The following is a 20,781-nucleotide window of genomic DNA, read 5'->3' on the forward strand; positions in this document are numbered from 1 at the left end:
CCCAGAGTTCCAGCCTCACGACCCCCCCCCAAAAAAATATAAAGAAGCAACCTAAAGTAAAAAGGGCCAGGGGTGTGGCTCATGTGGAAGTACAAGGACCTGAGTTCAAACCCCAGTACTGACAACCACTCTTTCCCCGAAAAGAAACTCCAGTGCAACAGGAAGAATGGCGGAATAGACCTGGTATCAGATCAAGGTAAGTCTGAGGCAGACACAGCCTCCTTTTAGCTCCTAAGTGCCGGGGGGGGGGGGGGGGGGTGGTTAGTGCAGTGTCCTCACCATTGATTGGCCTTGCCCGTCCCCTTCCCCCCCCCGTCCCCCTTCCCCCCCCCCCACCTGGGGCCCTGCGTGTGCCTTATTATGTCTTTGCAGACCTTGATGGATCCTCAGGGCTGGGCCGTGGCCTTCTCTCACTGGTGGACCTCCTTCCCAGAACCCCAGGGGTTCACCTGACAGGAGGAAAGAAAATCTCCCTCTGTAAAGCATTTAAGCTGTGAATCTTGTGGTCCCACCAGCCAAGTCTGCCTGCTCTCAGCATTGGGAGCCAGTGCATGAGTCACCTGCTACTGTGGCCAAGCCGTGGCCTCTGCCCCCAAAGCCCGGCCACGCCACATCCGGCCATCCGGATGTTTCCTTAGTTGAGGAAGATCGGCTTCTCTTTAAAACCAGACTGGAGCTGGGCATTGGTGGTTCACGCCTGTCATCCTAGCTACTCAGGAGGCTGAGAGTTGAGGATCGCGGTTCAAAGCCAGCCTGGGCAGGGAAGTCCGTGAGACTCTGATCTCCAATAAACCACCAGAAAGCTGCAAGTTTTCTCATCGTGGGGATGTATTTTCCCCCAAATGATTATCTAGCTGTACTTCTTTGGGGGAGGGGAACCCTTTTCAAAGTGGAGGCCCCGCCCACACGCCCGTGGCCCCGCCTTCCCCGTCTGACAGTGGGGTGAGGGCCCCCCCTCTTCACGGGCAGGCCTCCCCTCCCCCTCACAGGGATGGGTAGCAAGGACCCGTCCACGCCTGATTTTCACGTCTTTTATTAGCATCAATGTACACAAAGTGGAAATGACTTCCTCTAGCTTAGAAAGTTGAGTTTTTTTTTTTCTTCTAAATTCTGTTCAATGATTGAAAAATGAAAATGTCCTGGGAGCAGTCCCACTTTTGGGGGTGCTGGGCCACCCATGGCGACCAACCTGGGCTCCACCTGCAGCTCCCCGGTCCTCTGCCGGTCCCCCTCCTCGATCCCAGCACCCCAAGCCTGCAGGCTGGGCGTCCTCCGGGCGGCGCTGAGTTCGCAGAGCCCAGCCCGAGCGCGGGGGCGCTGTCCGGGGAGCGGGGCCGCGTGCACAGGCCGCGGTGGGAACCCAGGAACCGGGCTGCGGGGAGCCAGCGTCGGCTGAGGGATTCCAGCAAGGAGAAGAGAAAAGACACACTTAAAGCCAAAGGCGGCGGCGCTCCGAGCTGAGGCGGGCGCAGTGGACTCTGGAGGGCCGCCGCGGCGTGACTCCGGATGCGTGTGCTGCGGGGGTCCCCCCGCCCAGGCCGTGGGAAGGCCCAGGGCAGCCTTGGGGTTCTCCTGCTGGAAGACAGCGACTCTCGGTGGACTCGGAGGCCGGCGCCTGCGCGGTGAGCGCCGCCGACCCTGTCTGGCGCGGCGACTGTTTCCACGCCACAAGGCCGCGTTCGCAGACCTCAAAGGGGAAAAGACGACAAAAAGCAGAACCAACACAGCAGCGTGCCTTTGCAATCACCCTGTACATCTCGGGGCCAAGAGAAACCGCGGACCCCCCACAGGAGAGCGGGGGGATCCCGAAAGACAAACCACAAAGCACCCCCTTTCCATCCATCATAGCCAACAAGGGCTGGGCCGGGCGGCGGCCCGGGCGTGGAAGAGCGATTGGGTGTCTTGCCAGGCCTTACAGCAAGTGGGGTGCTCTCCCCCGACCTGTGCGCCACGCGTGGAGGGCTTCTCCTTGCCAAGGCAGGCTGCCCCGGACCCGGTCCCGGTCCTTTCCCCACGGCGGGGCTGGCTCCAGCCCGCACCCCGGTGCTCATCTTCCAGGCCACGGTGGATGAGTTCAGGTCAGCTCCTCTGGAGCTGGGGTATGTCCTGCCATCTTCTTCTAGAAGTTTCCACAGCCAGTGCCAAAACAGACTCCCCCTGCCCCTCACTGAAGGTGGCAGCGAGGTCCTGTGCTTGTCTGATGGCACGTGGAACGCAATCCTAGAAGCACGGGAGGGCGTGGAGAGGGCGCTGGGTGCCATTGAGCCCGTGGGCCCGTGCTGTCCATGGGGGGGGCATGGCTGGGGGCCATCTAAGCCACCCTACCCAGTACCGCCCCTACGCCTGCCAGACCCTGTCTCCTGGTGCCTTTTCTTGGTACTTGGGCTTAGAAAAGGGTCCCCACAAAATAGCAGGATGTGATGGGGTGCAGTGGGGTCGGTGACCTCCGCGTCCACTTCCCACCCCACAGGTGGTGCAGTCTGTAGTGAGCTTCGCTGTGAATTCCCCATGGAAATCCACGTCCATGTCCCAGGCCCCAGAGAGCAGGAAATCCCCCCGGGTTCAAAAGTCACACACCCCAGGCAAAGAAACAGAGCCTGGGGTTCAGAGCCAGCCATCCCCCCCCCCAACGCTGGACACCCTCTTGTGCACAGATCCGCTGTCCTGGCCTGGGGCAGGGCCGGCTGCTGGCCTTCTCTGCGGGCTCATCTTCGGAGGGCCACAAAGAACATTTTAAACCCTGCTCCCTCCCACATCTTCCTCCACCGCCGCCTCGGTGGCTCAACCTGTCATCTCAGTGACTCAGGAGGCTCAGATCTGAGGATCGTAGTTCAAAGCCAGCCGGGGCAGGAAAATCTGTGAGACTTATCTCCAATGACCTACTCCAAGTTGGAAGTGGTGCTGCAGCTCAAGTCGTAAAGCACTAACCTTCAGCAAAAGAGCTCAGGGGACAGTGCGCAGCCCTGAGTTCAGGCCCCAAGACTGGCACGCACGCACACAGAAAGGCCCCCATATTCCCAGCTCTTTTCCCCTTGCCTCCCACCGTCTCCATCTTGCAGCCGTGCGGAGGCCGGGCGGGCTGGGACCATGCTGGTGTGTCATGGGGGCCATGGTGCAGGGCAGGGGCGGGGGAAAGGGGGGCGAGGCCCGCTAGAAGCTGGTAACATTGGAGAGGAGGGCGCAGTGTTTATTCTGGAGCAAAACCAAGCCCTGGCTGCATTCCAGCCCAGCGAAGCGTCTGCGGGAGCCTGGGGCGGCCGGAGGTTTGCACGGAGTCAGGGACGGGCTGAGAGGCTGAAGCGGTGCGCGCTCCGGCCGGCCGCCCTCTGCCGGCTGGTGGTTGGTGTTTCGCAGCCTCTGTTTTTCGTGTAAGTCTGTCGTCTGTCTCCTGACCGTCTCCCAACGACAACCCCATTTCAGTGTTAAATAGAATAAATACAGTGAAGAAAATGGTGGCTCTTCGCAAGAGTCTAAAGCAAAGGCGGCAGACGCTCTGGGTGTTGATCTGGTGGCACGGGTCCGGTGTGGATGTCTCCAGAGAGCTGTCACGGGTGGGCGTCCGGCTTGGGCACAGCCCCCGTTAGATAGAAACCTCATACTCCCTGGTTTCCTGTAAGGGAGAGACGGCAACCTGTCCAGCTCTGCATGGCAGGGCTGCACCCCGCGTCCCTGCCCGGGGCCCTGCCTGCTGCACAGCAATTCCGCTCCGCCCCAACCTGCTTGTAAGAAAATGGCTGGTTAACTGGAGTTGAGTTGCTAGGATTACAGGTTTGAGCACCAGTGCCTGGCATGGCTTGTGGCATAGAGCTAGGGTCACCGCTGGCTCCTTCTCCAGCAGCCAGCATGGTGGGGGCATGGGGGTGGGTGGGTGAGATGGAATCCCTGCCCTCCCCATGCCCTGAGAGGGGATGCAATGCCACTCACCCCAGTCTCATAGATGGGGTTGTCGAACTCGGTTTCCACGGTGATCTGGCTGTAGGGGTGTGCATACATGAGCGGCAGGCGGAGGCTGGAGTAGTAGCGGCACCTGACGGGCAGGAAGAGGGATGAGGGGATGGGCTGGTGAGACTTCAAGAGGGGAGGGCGAGACCCCCCCCCCCCCCCCCCCCGCTTGGGGGAAGGCAGACTGATTTGTTTCTACTTGTCAGGTGATTCCAGTCTCCCGTCACTGCAGAGTATTTATTGCATGTCCATTGCATGCTAGGCTGCTAACTTAGAGAACTCCTCTGGGCCACCAGGTCAGCGCTGGCTCCTCTGGGGCTGGCCTGTCACTGTGCGTTCAGGGTCTTGTAGTTTCTTCCACTTGTCTTCCTGCTCTCACTTCCTTCCAGCACAGCTCTGGGCAATGCATCGGAGCCCTGGCCTCAGGCCCTTTGCACGAGTCTTTCCCTGCTCTCTCACCCATCTGCAGTCACTCAGATCATCTCCAAGACTGCTCAATGGCCGTCTCCCTCTGGGGACTCCTCTTCTTACTCTGCTTAGCCATGGTAGCCACCACTGCTATTCCAGACTTTTCTTCCTTCCCCTTTTCCTTCCTCTCCCTGCACTGATCACCTCCCTGGACTGCAGGCTTTCCTTACTTCGCTGGTGACCCACCAAGCTGGCCCCCGAGGGCATGCCTCCCTTTTATGGTGATGGTTTCCAGAGCCCAGAAGACCCCAGGACCCATGGGAGGCCGTGGGCGAGCCTGGCCACGATGGTGACCGTGCCCACAGGGTTTCACAATGTGAGGTCTGAGTGCCAGCCTGGGCCGGAGAAATCAGAATTTGTTCAGTGGGTGAGTGTGGCGTCTAACGTTTGCACCCCCAGAACCCGAACTCCTTTCCCCTGGGGCACCAGTGCCCACCCTCCTGCCAGCGGTGCTGGGCCTCCAGAGGGAGGTGGGGGGGGGGACGGAGCGGGCCTCCTCAACCAGGACCAATGCTGTTACTGGTGCCTGATGCTAGTATGATCCCGCCTTTGGTGATCAGCTCCATGCAGACCCGAGCTCCTCCTGGCCCTAGAGTTCCTGTCCTACAGCTGGGCCCTCCTTCTCCGCCCAGACCCACCTGAGCTCCCACCTACCTCACTTCCTGCCCCCAGACTCCCCTGCTACCTGGACAGGGACGGGTGCCATGTGCTCCCTCTCCGGGGGAAATATGGCTCCTCTAATAAACCTTGTAATCATCTTTCTCCTGTGCCTGCCTGCCTCCGGCGTGGTCCCCTGGGATAGATGTGAAGGATCCTTCACCTGAGGCATGGAGACAGGCTGAAGGGGGGCTAGTGTGAGGGCATGCAGGGGGCGGAGCTACCATGTGATGGAATGCAGAGGGCGGAGCTACCCTTGAGGGCATGCAGGGGGCGGAGCTACCATGTGATGGAAAGCAGAGAGCGGAGCTACCATGTGATGGAATGCAGAGGGCGGAGTTACCATTGAGGGAATGCGGGGGGCGGAGCTACCATGTGATGGAAAGCAGGGGGCGGAGCTACCATGTGATGGAAAGCAGAGAGCGGAGCTACCATGTGATGGAAGGCAGGAGGCAGAGCTACCGTTGAGGGAATGCAGGGGGCGGAGCTACCATGTGAGGGAATGCGGCGGGCGGAGCTACCGTTGAGGGAATGCAGGGGGCGGAGCTACCATGTGAGGGAATGCGGTGGGCGGAGCTACCGTTGACGGCATGCAGGGGGCGGAGCTACCATGTGAGGGAATGCGGCGGGCGGAGCTACCGTTGAGGGAATGCAGGGGGCGGAGCTACCATGTGAGGGAATGCGGCGGGCGGAGCTACCGTTGAGGGAATGCAGGGGGCGGAGCTACCATGTGAGGGAATGCGGCGGGCGGAGCTACCGTTGAGGGCATGCAGGGGGCGGGGCTACCGTGACAGGTAAGTGGGGGAGACCCCGCCGTGTGACGTAGCGCGGGGCGCTCCTACCGTGTGACGTAGACGTAGGCCCCGCCCAGCAGCAGGGAGATGACCAGCACGGGGATGAAGATGGCCAGCGCCATGTTCCCGCCTTCCAGCGACGACTCTGCTGCGGCTTCTGCTACTGAACACAGCGACCCCTGAGTGCCCGTGCGGGGCCGGGGACCGCGACCCCCGCCCGCCCGGATCCGCCTCCGGGCTGGGCCGCCCCGCCCCGGCGCGGCCTCTGCCGGAGCGGCGGGAGAGGCTCCCGGCCTCGGGCTCCCCGGCGCCGCGCTGTCCGCGGTGCTGACCCCCCGCGTGTCCGCCGGGCTCCCCGCCCTCCCGGAGGACCCCGCTCTAGAACCTTCTGCTATGGGAATCCCGCAACGGCCGGCCGTTCTCCCGGGCCAAGGCCAGGCCTGTGCGCCCCGCCCCGCCCCGCCCGCCCGCACACAGTCAGGGCCCAGGGCCGGCGCTCTGGACAGTCACCGGCCGGCCACCCCAACCGGAGAACCCCCCGCAGGGGAGGAGGAGGAAGAGCGGGAGGGGGGGAGCAGGGGGGGAGGAGGGGGAGGAGGGGGAGGGGGGAGGAGGGGGAGGGGGAGCAGGAGGAGGGGGAGGAGGAGGAAGAGCGGGAGGGGGGGAGCAGGGGGGGAGGAGGGGGAGGAGGGGGAGGGGGGGCAGGGGGAGGGGGGAGCAGGAGGAGGGGGAGGAGGAGGAAGAGCGGGAGTGGGGGAGCAGGAGGGGGAGGAGGGGAGGAGGGGGAGGGGGGGCAGGGGGAGGGGGAGCAGGAGGAGGGGGAGGAGGAGGAAGAGCGGGAGGGGGGGAGCAGGAGGGGGAGGAGGGGAGGAGGGGGAGGGGGGGCAGGGGGAGGGGGGAGCAGGAGGAGGGGGAGGAGGAAGGAGAGGAGGAGGGGGGAGGGAGGAGGGGGAGGAGGAGGAGGAAGAACAGGAGGAGGGGGAGGAGAGGAGCAGGGGGAGGGGGGGAGCAGGAGGAGGGGGAGGAGGAGGGGGAGGAGGAGGGGGAAGAGAGGAAGGAGAAGAGGAGGGGGGAAAGGAGAAGGGGAAGAGCAGGAGGGGGGAGGAGGGGGGAAGGAGGGGGGAGGAGGGGAAAGGAGGGGGGAGGAGGGGAAAGGAGGGGGGAGGAGGGGGGAGAGGAGGGGGGAAGGCCAAGCATTGTATGCCCAGGGCTGGCATTTCTCTCAGCAGAAAGGGGGAGGTGGCGCGAGGTTCTGCCTTTAGTTGAGAGTACAGGGTTTGAACTCGGGGCTTTCGCTGGCTGGGCAGGTGCTCTACCCCCAGAGCCACACCCCCAGCCCTCTTTGATTCAGTTATTTTTCAGGTAGGGTCTTGCATGTTTGCCCAGGGCCAACGTTGGACCACACTCTTCCTATCTATAGCACCCATGTAACAGGATTACAGATGAGCACATCACAGATGAGTGGTTGAGATGAGGTCTTGTTAATTTTTGCCCAGTGGGCCCGGTACCTTGATCTTCCCAACCTCTGCTTCCTGAGTAGCTGGAATTACAGGCGTGAGCCACCATACCTGGCCTGGCCCTGGGTTTAGTTTCCAAGAATAGCTCCCCTGTGGCTGAACAGAGCTCCCAGCTCCTCCTCTCTCCACACTAGCACCCTCAGAAGGTCCATTCTTGGGGCTGGGAAGGTGGCTCAGTGGTAGAGTGCTTGCCTTGCATGCATGAGGCCTTGGGTTCGATTCCTCAGCACCGCATAAGCAGAATAAGCTGGAAGTGGTGCTGTGGCTCAAGTGGTAGAGCGCTAGCCTTGAGCTGAAGAGCTGAGGGACAGCGCCCAGGCCCAGAGTTCAGGCCCCATGACTAAAAGAAGACAAACAAACAAAAACAACTCCCCCCCCCCAAAAAAAAACCCCCACAGAACATCCATTCTCTGTAGGGCTCCAGCCTGCAAACCTGGCCACTATGTTTCCTTGCAGTTTTGTCTTGCAATTATTTTTGGTTAGTGTGAAGGCAGAATTTATGATGATTTTCACCATCTGGATAAAGATATTGAAACCCTTGGCATTGTTTATTTTTGCTAATTCAACATATTGCTTTAAACGTATTATGGAATGGGACTCACCTTCTAAAGCATGTTCAAAGCTATCTTGATTCACTGAAAGAGAAACAGAAGCACTGGTCAGTGTGAAGGAGGTTCACCATTTGCACAAAGCCACACTGAAAATGTCTGCTGCCTTGCTCTGCAGCATTGAGGCTGTGTGTGTGTGTGTGTGTGTGTGTGTGTGTGTGTGTGTGCAGGTGCTGGCATTGAAGCCTGAACTCAGAATCTCAAGATGGTGCTCTATCGTTTGAACATGCCTGCAGCCTGGCATTTTGTTGCCTAGGCTGGCTTTGAACTGTGATTCTGCAGATTTCAAGCCTCCTCAGTAGCTGGGATTACAGGCATGAGGCATGGTGACCAGCTTTGGGCAGGTGTCACTTATCCCAGATAACTTTTCAGGACAGTCTGACTTCCTAAGCCCCCACGCAGAGGGAACAGAGCTGCAAGACCAATGGGTCCTGAGCACTGACCATCTGCCAGGTATTGGCCAAGGGTCATTGGCACCCAGCACCCACCCTGCCCATGCCATTAGACAGTTGTCAGAGCCTCTGTCCAGGGGTCAAGCTGACCTCCAGAGGTGCAGCGACCCCTGACATCCCACTGCCTTTACAAGCCAGAGATGGGCCTCTCACCTCTTTTCTGCTAACCTTGTGGTTACGGCCTTCTATGGCTTCATGCAGGTCTGAGCACTGACCACTGGGCAGGCTCAAGACTCTCAGCCAAAACCCAGCTCAAGGGGAAACTTTTCCTGCTTTGAATCCACATTTACATAAAACTAATTTCACAAGTTTTGAGGTATTGGGGTTTGAAGTCAGGCCTGCTGGGCAGGTGTTACACCACGGAACCACGCCCCACACAGAACCACACCCACCACTGGAGCCACACCCTTATGAAACCACACCCATTGGCCACTCCCCACAAAGCCACACCCCCACAGAACCATGCCCACCGGCTCTGAGCCTTGTCCTACCACACAGCTGTGCTCTACTGCTGAGCTCCGCCCACCACCGCTAAGCCTGTTTTGCCCTGTTCATTTTTGAGATAGATGCTGATTTAAAAAAAAACAACTGAGTTGGCTTGGGCCCGAGGGCTTGGATTTATGCTATCTTGGCTTACTGATTGAGATAGGGGAGGGGGGGTCAAGAAAACTTTTTGCCCTGGGCTGCCCTTGAACTGCAATCCCCTTGATCTCAGGCTCCCAAATAGCTGGGATTACCAGTGTGAGCCACTGTGGACAGCTTCATTTCGTTTTCACTCCAAATCTACAGATGAGAGTTTGCGCTGCATGTTAGATTGTTGTCATTGACCCCGGGCAATTGAAGATGATGGTTGTGGGTTCCCCCTGCCCAGGCCTCAAAGTTCTCGAGGAAGCTGAGCCCGAAATGCACCAACAAGGACAGCTGGGCCTTGTGAGGCTGCCCCACCGCGACAGTGGGGAGGGGGGGCAGTGGAGAGCAATCAGGGCCTTGACTGAGTTACTCCCAGCCCACATTCGTATGTGGTGGTGTCTGGAGGTCGAGCCTTTGGGGAACATCAGGATGAGAGGAGGCCGTGTGGGTGGGGCCCCCTGGCTTTACCCAAAGAGGAAGAGATCTGGGCTGTCAACCCTGCACAGACCCTCGCCCGCAAGGACAGTGAGCTCTAAGCGGTGAGCACAGAAGGCCACAGAACACGGGCTCCGGTCTCCAGCAGCATGGTGGCCACCTTCCCGGAGCCAGCGGGTCCGGGGCGGCCCCTCGGGGCCCCCCGCGGGCTCTTTACCTTTGCAGACGGGCAGGGGTCCGTTCCAGTGGGACGGCTGCCCCAGGATGCAGCGGATGGTCACCTCGCCGGTGAGCTCGAAGCCCTCGTAGCACATGAAGGTGAGGAACTCGCCGGGCAGGTACAGCCGCTTGTACAGGATCTGGTACCCGTTCTCAGGCAGCCCCGGGTTGTCGCACGCCAGCGACTCCTCCGCTGGAACGCAAGCCACAGGCAGCCTGGTGAGCTCGGGGGGGGGGGGGGGGGATCATGGGGTCCAGCTCCCCCCGCCCCAACTGCATGCCCTCCTCCCACCTGGACTCATGCCCACCATCTGTGCCTCTTTTCTCCCCGACGGAAGGTGGAATGAAGGGGGCTGGGCGTCTTTGCAGATCTAGGTGTCCCCGCTTACCGGCTAGCAAGCGTGACAGCCTCTTAGATCGTCCATTTGGGAATACTAACAGGAATTCATAGGAATCCGGAGCACTGTGGGCCCCAGGGGCTCAGTTAACGGTGTGAAATCAAGAACTAGAAATCTCACTTCTCAGCTTACATCTCAGTTTACATTACTCATCCAGGTATTGTCTTCAATACCCAATACTTCCTCCTCCTCGTCCTCCTCTCCCTCTCCCATTCCCCTCCTCCTGGAAGCCCTCCTTGGTGCCAGCTGCCATCAGCCTTTCCTTCCAGCACAGAACGCATTTTCTTTCCTGGAGGCCCTATTGGGATAGAGGGCAGCCCTGGGCTGGGACGCACCTGGGAGCTCACACTGCCATCTAGCGGCCAGTCTCTTGATCGCACCCACCTGGTCCCAGACTGCACATGCTAACAGGTTAAAAAAACCTTTCAGCAGGGCACCAGTGGCGGTGGCTCACGCCTGTCATCTTAGCTACTCAGGAGTCTGCGATCTGAGGCTGGCAGTTCAAAGCTAACCTGGGGAAGGAAAGTCCATGAGATTCTTCTCTCCAATAGATCTCCAGAAAACTGGAAGTGGAGCTGTGGCTCGTATTAGAGTAATAGCCTTTAGCAAAACAGCTCAGGGACAGCACCCAGGCCCTGAGTTCAAGCCCCATAACAACAACAACAACAAAAGAAACAACAAACAAACAAAAAACCCTTCTACCTTGTGACAAAACCCTCCAAATGTAAACTAGCCTCCTGGCCGTTGGAAGCTTATTGCTCCACATGTGCACAGCTGAGCAGTTGCACTCAGGTCTCTTCCCAGCTGGAAAATCTGGACCTCCACAGTCACTGCACAACTCTATTTCTTCTTCTCCTCCCCTGTCCGCTTCCATGGATTCAGACACCTCTGTCCTTCATTGGCTGGCGAACATCGCCAAGCAGAACGTACACAAGCTCCAGCGAGGGTGAAACGTGTTTGAATTCCCTTCCTTTTTGGGGGCTGCATGGTATTCCGCTGTGTGCACCAAACACATTGTTTTCTATCCACTTGCTTACCCCAATTTCAGCTTTTTGGGGCTCTCCACCCACGGTTGTGTGCTGCACATTGCTTGACCTGCTGGTCCTTCCGGTTTGAGGCGGGGCAGTATGGCTTCCCATCCTGCGCTCCCACCAGTGTTTCGGGTGACTTCCAGCTCCACATGGGATCCTAGGCAGGTTCAGGAGATTGTGTGGGCGCTGTGGTGACCACAGGGGACGCCCGCCTCCCAGAGTCACTGCATGCTCCTGCTGCGCCGGTGGGGACCCCTCTGTGCAGAGGCCTCGGTACTGCAGTCCAGGTTCGGCTGCCCTGGCGGCCGCCTCCACTGCCTCCCGCCCCTCCCGGCCTCCTGCTGACCGCGCTTCCCTCTGGAGGGCCTGTGGCTCCTCCCTCTGGGCTCGCCAAGTTCTCCGGAGCAGAGCATGGTGGGCAGTGCTGAGCTGCTCCTGGCCATGCCGCCTCCTGGGACTCGCTGACCTGTGGCCGAGTGAGACCTGTTCCTTGCTCTCAGTGCTGACAGGTACTGTGGCTCACACCTGTAATCCTAGCACCTCAGGGAGGCTGAGATCGGCAGGACTGTGGTTTGAAGCCAGCCTGGACAGAAAAGTCAGGAAGTCTTTGTTTCCAGTTAACTAGCAAAAAGTAGAGCTGGAAGCATGGCTTTAGTGGTAGAGCACCAAGCTGAACAAGCAAGCTGATCAAGTGTGAGGCCCTAAGTTCAATCCTTGGTCCTGGGAAATACATCTATCTATCTATCTATCTATCTATCTATCTATCTATCTATCTATCTATCTATCTATCTATCTATCCATCCATCCCCTCCATACCTAGGATCTGCCCACAAGTGTGTCCAATGTGCTGGGAACTTCGTCCTGCATGCTGCACAGGTGTCACTGCTTCCCCCTCCCTCCCAGAATGGAAACGCTCAGGCCGTGAGCATCTTCCACCTCAGCCAGTTTAAAAGCTAGCATCTTTCAGAGTATACACTTGCATCTTTATTCAGCCTACAAATACTCATTGAGCAACTATTATGCGCCAGCCCCTATGTCAGTGGTGTCTAAACAGATGTAACCCCTGCCCACGAGACAGGATGCGGGAGGCACACACCTAACCGGGGGCTCTTTCTCTAGGAGTATGTGGTCCAGACAGGCCTTGAACCTGTGACCCTCCTTGCCTACTCCTGGGATTACAGGCATGCATCCTAAAGCGCTGCTCCCAAGGTGTTTTGTAAGCGGGTGTCAATCACAGGCTCAGCACTTGGTCATGTTCTAATGATTCTTCTGAACGATTCCAGCGGAAACTGCTGACCTTCTGCCCAGGTGAGTGCATCGCTGTGCCCCGAACTCCCAGATGCACAGCAGGCATTCCATAAATACTTCTGGAACAACACGGGGTTAATTCAATCAAAGGAGGGTAATAGGGGGCAAGGGCCCAGGGACCCAGGTTGCATCTGTGAGCACCAGGTAGCCTCCCCAAGCCTCAGTTTTCCCATCTGTAAAATGGGCATTTTCTGAGCCACTGTGAAGATCAAGTGGTTCATGCACCGAAGGAAAGCAGCATACAGTGAACACTCAATAAATGCTGTTTTTTGTTTTTGTTTTTGTCAGTTGTGGGGCTTTAACTCTGGGCTTGGGCACTGTCCCTCAGCTCTTCAGCTCAAGACGAGCACTCTACCACTTGAGCCACAGGCCACTTCGGTTTTCTGGTGATTTACTGGAGATAAGAGTTTCACAGGCTTTCCTTCCCCGGGCTGGCTTTGAACTGTGATCCTCAGATCTCAGCCTCATGAATAGTTACAGGCATGAACCACCAGTGCCCAGCAATAAATGCTGTTTTTATAACTGCTGTCAATGCTGCCATATTCCTAAGACAACTATCCTGCTGTTCATTATTTTAATAAATCTTTTGACTTGTCCCTTCTTTCTTCTTTCCTTCTCCCCCCACTCTCTCAGGGCTTTACACTTGCTTAGTTCGCTTGCTCATGGCTGGCACTCTATACCACTTGAACCATGCCTCAAGACAGCCCAGTGAACTTTTCTGCCTGGGCTGGCCTTGAACTTCAACCCTCCAGATCTCAGCCTTTTTTTCCCTCCCTTGGTCAATTCTGGGCCAGGACACTGTCTCTGAGCTCTTCAACTCAAGGCAAGTGCTCTATCACTTGAGCTACAGCGCCACTTCCGGTTTTCTGTTGGTTCATTGGAGATTAGAGTCTCACCAACTTCCCTGGTTTTGAACTACGATCCTCAGATCTCAGCCTCCTGAGTAGCTAGGATTCCAGGCATGAGCTACCAGTGCCTGGTAAAACATGTTTTCGATTCCCCCAGAACTCAGTGTAGTGGGGACATAGCAATCATCAGGTGATTGCAGCCACCCTGCAGATAGCTGGGGGGGGGGGGGGGTCACAGAGGAGAAGTCCTCCCTCTCTCTTCCCCTCCTCCTCCCTGGGCCTGAGGAGGCTCTTGGTCCGATGGTGCCTGCTGGGAGGCAAAATCCACAGTGGCACCTGCAGTATAGGGAAATAACCAGCAGGGGGCAGTGGTAACCGTTCCTGGGAGCTGTGTTCTATCAATTAAGGAGATGGAGCAATAGGACGGCATTTCCCAGGCCCTTCCGTGTGCTGGCACCGTGTTTGGTCCCTGCCTCCATGTAACCTGACCACAGCTCATTCCTGGGCAGACTGTATATCTCTGCTGGTGCTAGCCAGCCCTGGTGATAGAAAGTGAGCAACAGGTGCTCAGACCTGGATGGAAAGGACCACGCTGCTTCGTTTGGAGATAAAGTCTCTTGGTGTCTGGTTTTGAATCCTGACCCTCTGGATCTCAGCCTCTTGAGTAACTATGATTATAGTTGTGATCCACTGGAGCCGGCCATCTTCACTGCTGTAAGCTTCATTTCATTTAAAGGTGAGGTAAGTCCCTGTGCATAGAGACCCTGGTCTGTGCAATCAGTGTTGCAGTATACAGAAATGGAGAATAAGAGTTAAAAAAAGGGGGCTGAGCACAGTGGTGCATGCCTATAGTCCCAGTTATGTAAGAGCCCTGGACAAAAAAAAAAAAAGACCCTATTTGAAAAATCACTAAAGCTAACAGCTCTGGGGTGTGGTTCGGGTGGGATGCATGCCCGAGTGGAAGGCTCTGAGTCCAATCCCAGAACAGTTACAGAGAAACGCTGCCACGTACTTTTCCCACACGCAGCGAGCTTTCCCATTCAGTGTTAGGCAACTTAGCAAAAGTCAGCCAGCAAACAGGGGTGTGTGTGTTTCTGGTTCAATGGCCAACATGGGGGAGCACTTATTCAATGAGTGAGTTGCTCCCGACCCCCTGGGCTAGAGTGTGGATCTGGAATGTTCTCTCAAGCGCCCAAGTGTTGAGGTTGTTCCTTAAGGAGGTGCCAGTAGGCGGTGGAGCCTTTAAGGGGCGGGGCCTCAGGAGGTCCATCAGAGGGGCGGGGCGCAGCCTGACGGTGGGGGTGTGGCCTCAGAAGGACTTGGGGGGGGGGCAGCCGTCCTTTCTTTCCTCCCCTTTGCTGCTTGTGACCAGGCCAGTGGCTTTTCTGCAGCACCTGCCACTGCCATGACGCACTGGCCCAAAGCCATGGACAACCATGCGTGGACTGGAGCCCCCGAGAACGCCCTGAGCGTCTAGCCACAGGTCAGGGCGACGCAGTAGCAGAAGGCTGACTGGCACACCCTACTTGTCAGAGGGGATTATTCCTTTGCACTGCGGGCGTCTCCGAGGCCCAGAGTGAGCCAGCTGCTTGCTCAAGACTGCCCAGCACAGCAAGGGGTGGCGACAGGCAGGGCCCAGACTTCCTGTCTGTGCACAGGGCGTGTCTGTCCTGAGATGGCCTGGGGTGGATGGACTGGGAGTCAAAGTGTGTGGTTTTTGGCAGCTGCCTGGAGCTGTGATTTCCTGTCTGCCTCGCTGGCTGGTGGGTGGAAGGTTCTGGTGGCTGTGAAGCAGAAGCTCTACCCACAGGCGGGGCTGTGAGGGGATGAGTAGAAAGATGCTTTGGGGTTTCATCAGGCTTCTGTGAGAACCTGAGTTCTCCCTTTTACTGCTGTGTGGCCTCAGGAAAGCCACTCATCCTCTCTGGGCTTTCTTTACCACTGGACACAGGTACCACGCATGCAGAGCTGTGTGGGTGAAGGGTGCTGATGCCGGGGAAGGGCTTGGCATACTGGAGGGGGCTGGGCAAGCGTCTGCCATTCCTGTTCAGCAAATAATCGCTGGGAAACCCACATTTTTATACACCGTCAGAATGGGGACAAGTGCTGGCTGGGTGGGCTGTAGCTGCTGGGTGGGAGCCAAGTGCCAGCTCTGCCAGAATTCTCCCTTCCTCACCTTGGCCACGCATGCTCAGTGGGTGCTTTCCTGTGTGTGTGTGTGTGTGTGTGTGTGTGTGTGTGTGTGTAGCACAGATCGCAACTGTGACTGGGCTATGTAGCTCCTTCCCATAAACTGGGCACACAGATTTGTGGAAGGGTTGGCTTTGGCACACACACACTCAAGAATGCTGTGTGCCACCTCCTCTGGCCCCGTCCCCGCTGCGTGGCACAGGTGGAAACAGCCTTTGACGTCCGGTGCTCTGTGACGAGGATGTGGCCTCGCCGCCCCCTGCTGTGCTCCGGGCTTCCTGGAGCCCCACGTCTCCCGCTTGCCCACGGCTCCACTGGCATTCAGACGCCAGTCGCTGAGATGCTGGGCACAGTGCCCTGTGGAAAGGTGGCTCAGAAACCTCAGAAATTCTTGGAGTTGGTGCAGCCCGGAGGGGTCTTTCAAGATGGTCCCTTGTGAGCAAAAAGCGTTTCTTTTCTCTTTAAAAAATGCAATCTCCACGATTGGGGTTTGGCAACAAGCGTTCTCCTCGGCTTCTCATCTGCAGGTCTCTGCGGCGGAGTGGATGAAGCAGGGTTTGATCTCTATGGAATCTCAAGGCCTGGAGGCCAGCCCCATGCTAACAGGCGTGAGACACAGGGCCCACTGTGCCCGGGGGGTTCCCCAACTTAGGGCTCACCCTAAGTCTTGAGGGTGTCTCCCTCTTGGGGAGCCTTGGCTTCACCTGGCTTCTGGCAGAGGCTGGTCAGATGGCCCCCGCCGGCCTCCATCTGCGGTGCCTGCATCCTCCTGTCAGGGCTGTGAGAGTGTGATTTGACTCAGGACCTGAGCCTCTGTGTCTGGATTCCTCTCGCTCCTCTCTCTTTTGAGATGGGGCCTCGCTATGTTGCCTGAGCTGGCTTTGAACTCCTGGAATCAAGGGCTCCTCCGGCCTCAATCTCTTCACTAGCCGGGGCCTCAGGTGTGTGTCACGGTGCCTGCTTTCCTTTTCAGGCTCCACGCTTGCTTTAGGCTGCGGGTGTGAGTGCTGGCTGCCCATCAACACCCCTCAGACACAACAAAAGCTCTGGGTTCAGATCCACACTCCATGCTCAGCAGCTTGTGTGAGGAGTGGAGGTGATCACCGGCTGTCTCTCTTGGGGAGGTTTCTTTTTCTTTGCTTTTTTTTTTTCTGTTCTTTTGAGAGTTTCCTTGTGTCACGCAGGCTGTCCTAGAATTCTCTAGATGCTGCCCCAGTGGTCCTGAGAGCTGGGATTACAGATGTGTACCACCATGCTCAGGTTTTATCTCTTTCTCCCCCACCCCCACCAATAACTCCAAGCTCCCAGGGCTCCTTAGGGATGAGGAGAGAGAAATTAAGTAGAGGACTTAGTATGATGCCGAAGGCATTCAATACTGTAGTATAAGAGGATCAGCCTGAGTCAGCCATGGGGGAGAAGGGGTGATGGTAAGATCCCCCTCAAAGCCAGATCTGAACACCCTTGCTCAACCCAAGTGAATGACTCACAGACACATCGGGGTAGCCGAGACGTCCAGATGGGGGTCCCCGTTTCGCGGCTGTAGCAGGTGAGCAGGGAGCTCCCCTCTAGCACGAAGCCGGGATTGCAGGCGTACTGGATGGTGGCACCCACCAACAGCACAGGGTCGGAGATCAGGCGGGTGGAGTGCTCCACCTCTCCGGGGTCTGTGCAGTACATGACTGGGGAGACAGAACCAAACCGCGAGGGTGTCAGATCGGCACGGAATGATCTAGAAAGCTTCCTAACTTACCCATTTGGAAGAGAGCAGGAGGAAAGAGACCTCCATTTAGTTTAGTCTTTTTTTGGGGGGGGGTTTCCTAAAGGCCTGTGTTAGGGGGTGAGTCACCCCAGTGTTTGTAACAGCGAGAAGGAAATAGTGTGGAAGGCTCAGCCGGGGAAGAGCCTCCCCCCCGAGCTGCCGCCCACGAGGGGCGGCGACAGTCATCTCCTGTGCAGGCTGAGCATGCAAAGCACCCATTACTGCTCACGTGAAAACAGCCACACGGAGAAAAGAGAAACAAGCCAATCAAAAAGCATTTGTGATTCCCAAAGATATTCATCTCTCTGAATTAAAAACAGATACATCAGGTCCGCGTGTGTGGCTTATGCCTGTAGCCCTAGCTACTCCGGAGGCTGAGATCTGAGGATCAACGTTCGAAGATAGCCGGGGGTAGCAAAGTCTGTAAGACGCTTCTCTCCCATTAACCAGCCACATGCTGGAACTGAACGCGTGGCTCAAGCGGTAGTGTGCCAGCCAAGTCAGCCGAGTTGAGTGTGGGCCCCTGCGTTAAAACCTGGCATTTGGGCTGGGAGGTAGCCTCAGCGGCCAAGGCCTTGCCCAGCCACTGCAAGGTCACCATGGGGTCAATCCTCAGCACCAAAAAACAAAAACCAAAGGAAACAACCGGACAAAACCTGATTTGCAAAAAGAAAAAAAAAAAAAAAAGCAGGTGTGAACAGTTTGTGTCAATGGATGGCTTCACAGAAAATACTGTCTGTGCTGATCCTGGGGCTCGAACCCAGGGCCTTGTGGTCTCCCCCTGGCACTCAAAGGGGGGCTTTCAAGTGCCCGTAGACGAGACAGTTTCCAGGCGGCTGCCGCCCTTCCCCTCACATCCCATGATCTTCCAGGGTCCTGAAGGCCTGAGAGCCTGAGGTGCCCCGAAAGCTGCGAATGAGGTTGCGGGCTCCATCATGGGTGGGCGGGGGAGGAGGGGTCCCACCGTGGGGGATGCCCACCCGGGACGGCCCCCCCCCCACGGCCGGCGCTCACTCTTCTCGCAGAACGGGGGGTCGCCGCTCCAGCTGAGGTCCCACTGGCAGGCCAGGGTGTCGCCGCCCACGATGTCGTAGCCCGGGTCGCACTGGTAGGTGACGCGCGCGCCGCGCACCAGCTCCGCGTGGGACGTGGTCTTCCAGCCGTTCTGGATCTCGGGCAGGTCGGAGCACGAGTCGTTCCGGGACACCTCTGTGGAGAGGGGGGACAGCGCCTGAGACGGCGGCCTGGCCCTCTCCACCCCCACGGGCGGTGGGGCTGCCGTCACCCCGGGCCCTCCCTGAAATCCCCCCGCGTCCACCCATGCGCGTGGGGCGTGGAGCCGCTCGGAGACCAAAGCTGGTCTGGAAGGTTCTGCACAATGCAGACCGTGTGCGGGCCACGCTGGGCTCCGGGAGCCGCTGCCTTGGCAGCGAGCCGGGCCAGGCTTCCCGCAGCTGCGGGGCCTGTGCGGGACTGGGATGTCTAATTTTAGAGCTTTGAGAAAAAAACAAAACAAAAACCCATCAGCCAGGCTCCGGGTAGAGGCCGCAGCGGCGGACGGGGCAGGGGACGGGAGGGCTGCTTGGTCAGCCAATCCCATGGACCGTGTACGCAGCACACGGGACATCAATGCACTTCCCGCGGGGGGGGGGGGCTGAGATCGGTGAGGATGACCACAATGAACCCCCAAAAGCTGAAAGTGGCGTGTGGATCAAAGGGTGGAGAGCTGGCCTTGAGCAAAAGAGCTCAGGGATAGCACCCAGGCCGTGAGTTCAAACCCAGGACCCCTGCACTAGCGCATGCGCGTGCTTGTGCACGCGCGTGCGCACGCACACACACACACACACACACACACACACACACACACACACACACACACACACACACACACACACACACACACACACTGTACTCAATCCTGGCACCCACCTTGCGGAGCCGGTCCTGGGGCTTGAACTCAGGGCCTGTATGCTGTCCCTGAGCCTCTCTGTGCTCGAGGCTACACTCTACCACTTGGGCCACAGCGCCACTTCTGGCTTTTTGTGTGTATGTGGTGCTTCATGCATGCGAGGCAAGCACTCTACCACCGAGCCACCTTCCCAGCCCCAGTATTCCCACTTTATAACTGAACAGGGCCCAGGGCGGTTCAGTGACTCGCCCTCAACCCCACAGCCATGAGTCACAGCCTAGAATCAAACCCAAACCCAAGCACCCAGCTCCTGCAGGCATGAACTAAACCCATGCATTGGAGGCCTCCATGGGCCCTCCTGAACCTTCCAGTGGCTTCTGGAGGGAACTGAGGTTTCCAATCTCCAGCCAACACCTACCCACATAGTTTATGATGAAGCCCTGGCCCTTCCCAAAGATGAGGCCGGCGGGGTCGGAGTGGAAGTGGATGGTGAGGTCAGGCGTGGAGGAGTAGAGCCTCTGCGGGCCGCTGCTGCCCAGGTTCTGTCCCAGGATATGCGGGGTGACCTCGTCGCCGTCGTACACCGTGAGGACGTCGCTGTGGCTCAGGTTCAGGCTGGGGGGGGGAGGTGGGGGGTAAGTCACCACAGGGCCTCAAACGAGCCATGCATGCTCAGTGGGTGCTTTCCTGTGTGTGTGTGTGTGTGTGTGTGTGTAGCACAGATCGCAACTGTGACTGGGCTATGTAGCTCCTTCCCATAAACTGGGCACACAGATTTGTGGAAGGGTTAGCTTTGGCACACACACTCAAGAATGCTGTGTGCCCACCTCTGGCCCCGTCCCCGCTGCGTGGCACAGGTGGAGACGCGGTCTTGACGTCCGGTGCTCTGTGAAGAGGATGTGGCCCAGGCTGCAGGCTGGTGTGTCATTCTTGTTTGATGCTGAGTGAATCTGTTCACGTATTTGAGTGCCATGTTGATACGTTCTCATTTCACCATGAATTATTACTTGGATATTTAGACAAGGTGAATCTATCTACCTATCTGTCAGTTATCATCCACCTGCCTGCCTCCCGACCACGCGATCCATGTATGTATATGTGTCTCTCCCTCACCTGCCTAGCACTCATCCAACCTCTCAGGATCAAGACTTCTCCATCAGGGCTGGGCTGGGAGAATGTGCTCGAGGAACTTGCTAGACTTGCTGTCGCTGCCCACTGGCACTGAATAATGCCGGTTCAGACTCTTGGATCTGAGTCTGGGAACTTCTGTCATTCCTGTACACCTGACGAGTCACGCCAGCTGACAAGTTCCCCAGCATTCTCCCTTCCCCAACTTGGCCTTGTCCAGGGGAGGTCCCATGCCCCCCCTCCTGTACCCCCCCCCCCCCCCGCCATGGTCACTTCCTACCTCCTTGTTCTACCCCTCCCTGCCCCAGGACCTTAGCACAGCAGACCCAGCTGACAGCACTGTGGACTGCGGATCAAGCATTTAAAGGCCCTTCAGTCATCTCCATTTCACAGGGGAGGTCCAAAGCCACACGGGAACCAGGTGGGGTACAAGCCCCTGCTCCCTCCCACAGCCTGAGCTTTGAGCTGCCATTCTACACAATGCGGTG

General features: G+C 57.9%; 1 protein-coding gene across 1 annotated transcript in view; it reads right to left on the bottom strand.

Moving 5' to 3' along the window:
• Positions 1–3,566: 3,566 nt before the first annotated feature.
• Sez6l (seizure related 6 homolog like) overlaps positions 3,567–20,781 on the bottom strand; it is a 31,352-nt gene continuing 14,137 nt past the window's right edge. Inside the window, exons 9-16 of the mRNA XM_042668490.1 lie at positions 19,584–19,780; positions 18,271–18,465; positions 16,985–17,176; positions 9,721–9,915; positions 7,981–8,013; positions 5,910–6,021; positions 3,925–4,027; positions 3,567–3,610 (exon numbers count right to left, since the gene is read on the bottom strand). Of these exons, the coding sequence (XP_042524424.1) occupies positions 3,581–3,610; positions 3,925–4,027; positions 5,910–6,021; positions 7,981–8,013; positions 9,721–9,915; positions 16,985–17,176; positions 18,271–18,465; positions 19,584–19,780 (1,057 nt within the window). The 3' untranslated portion in view covers positions 3,567–3,580. The remainder of the gene's footprint in view (positions 3,611–3,924; positions 4,028–5,909; positions 6,022–7,980; positions 8,014–9,720; positions 9,916–16,984; positions 17,177–18,270; positions 18,466–19,583; positions 19,781–20,781) is intronic.

The sequence above is a fragment of the Dipodomys spectabilis genome, unplaced genomic scaffold (assembly GCF_019054845.1).
Source record: "Dipodomys spectabilis isolate Male_0828 unplaced genomic scaffold, ASM1905484v1 ptg000439l, whole genome shotgun sequence".
NCBI lineage: Eukaryota > Metazoa > Chordata > Mammalia > Rodentia > Heteromyidae > Dipodomys > Dipodomys spectabilis.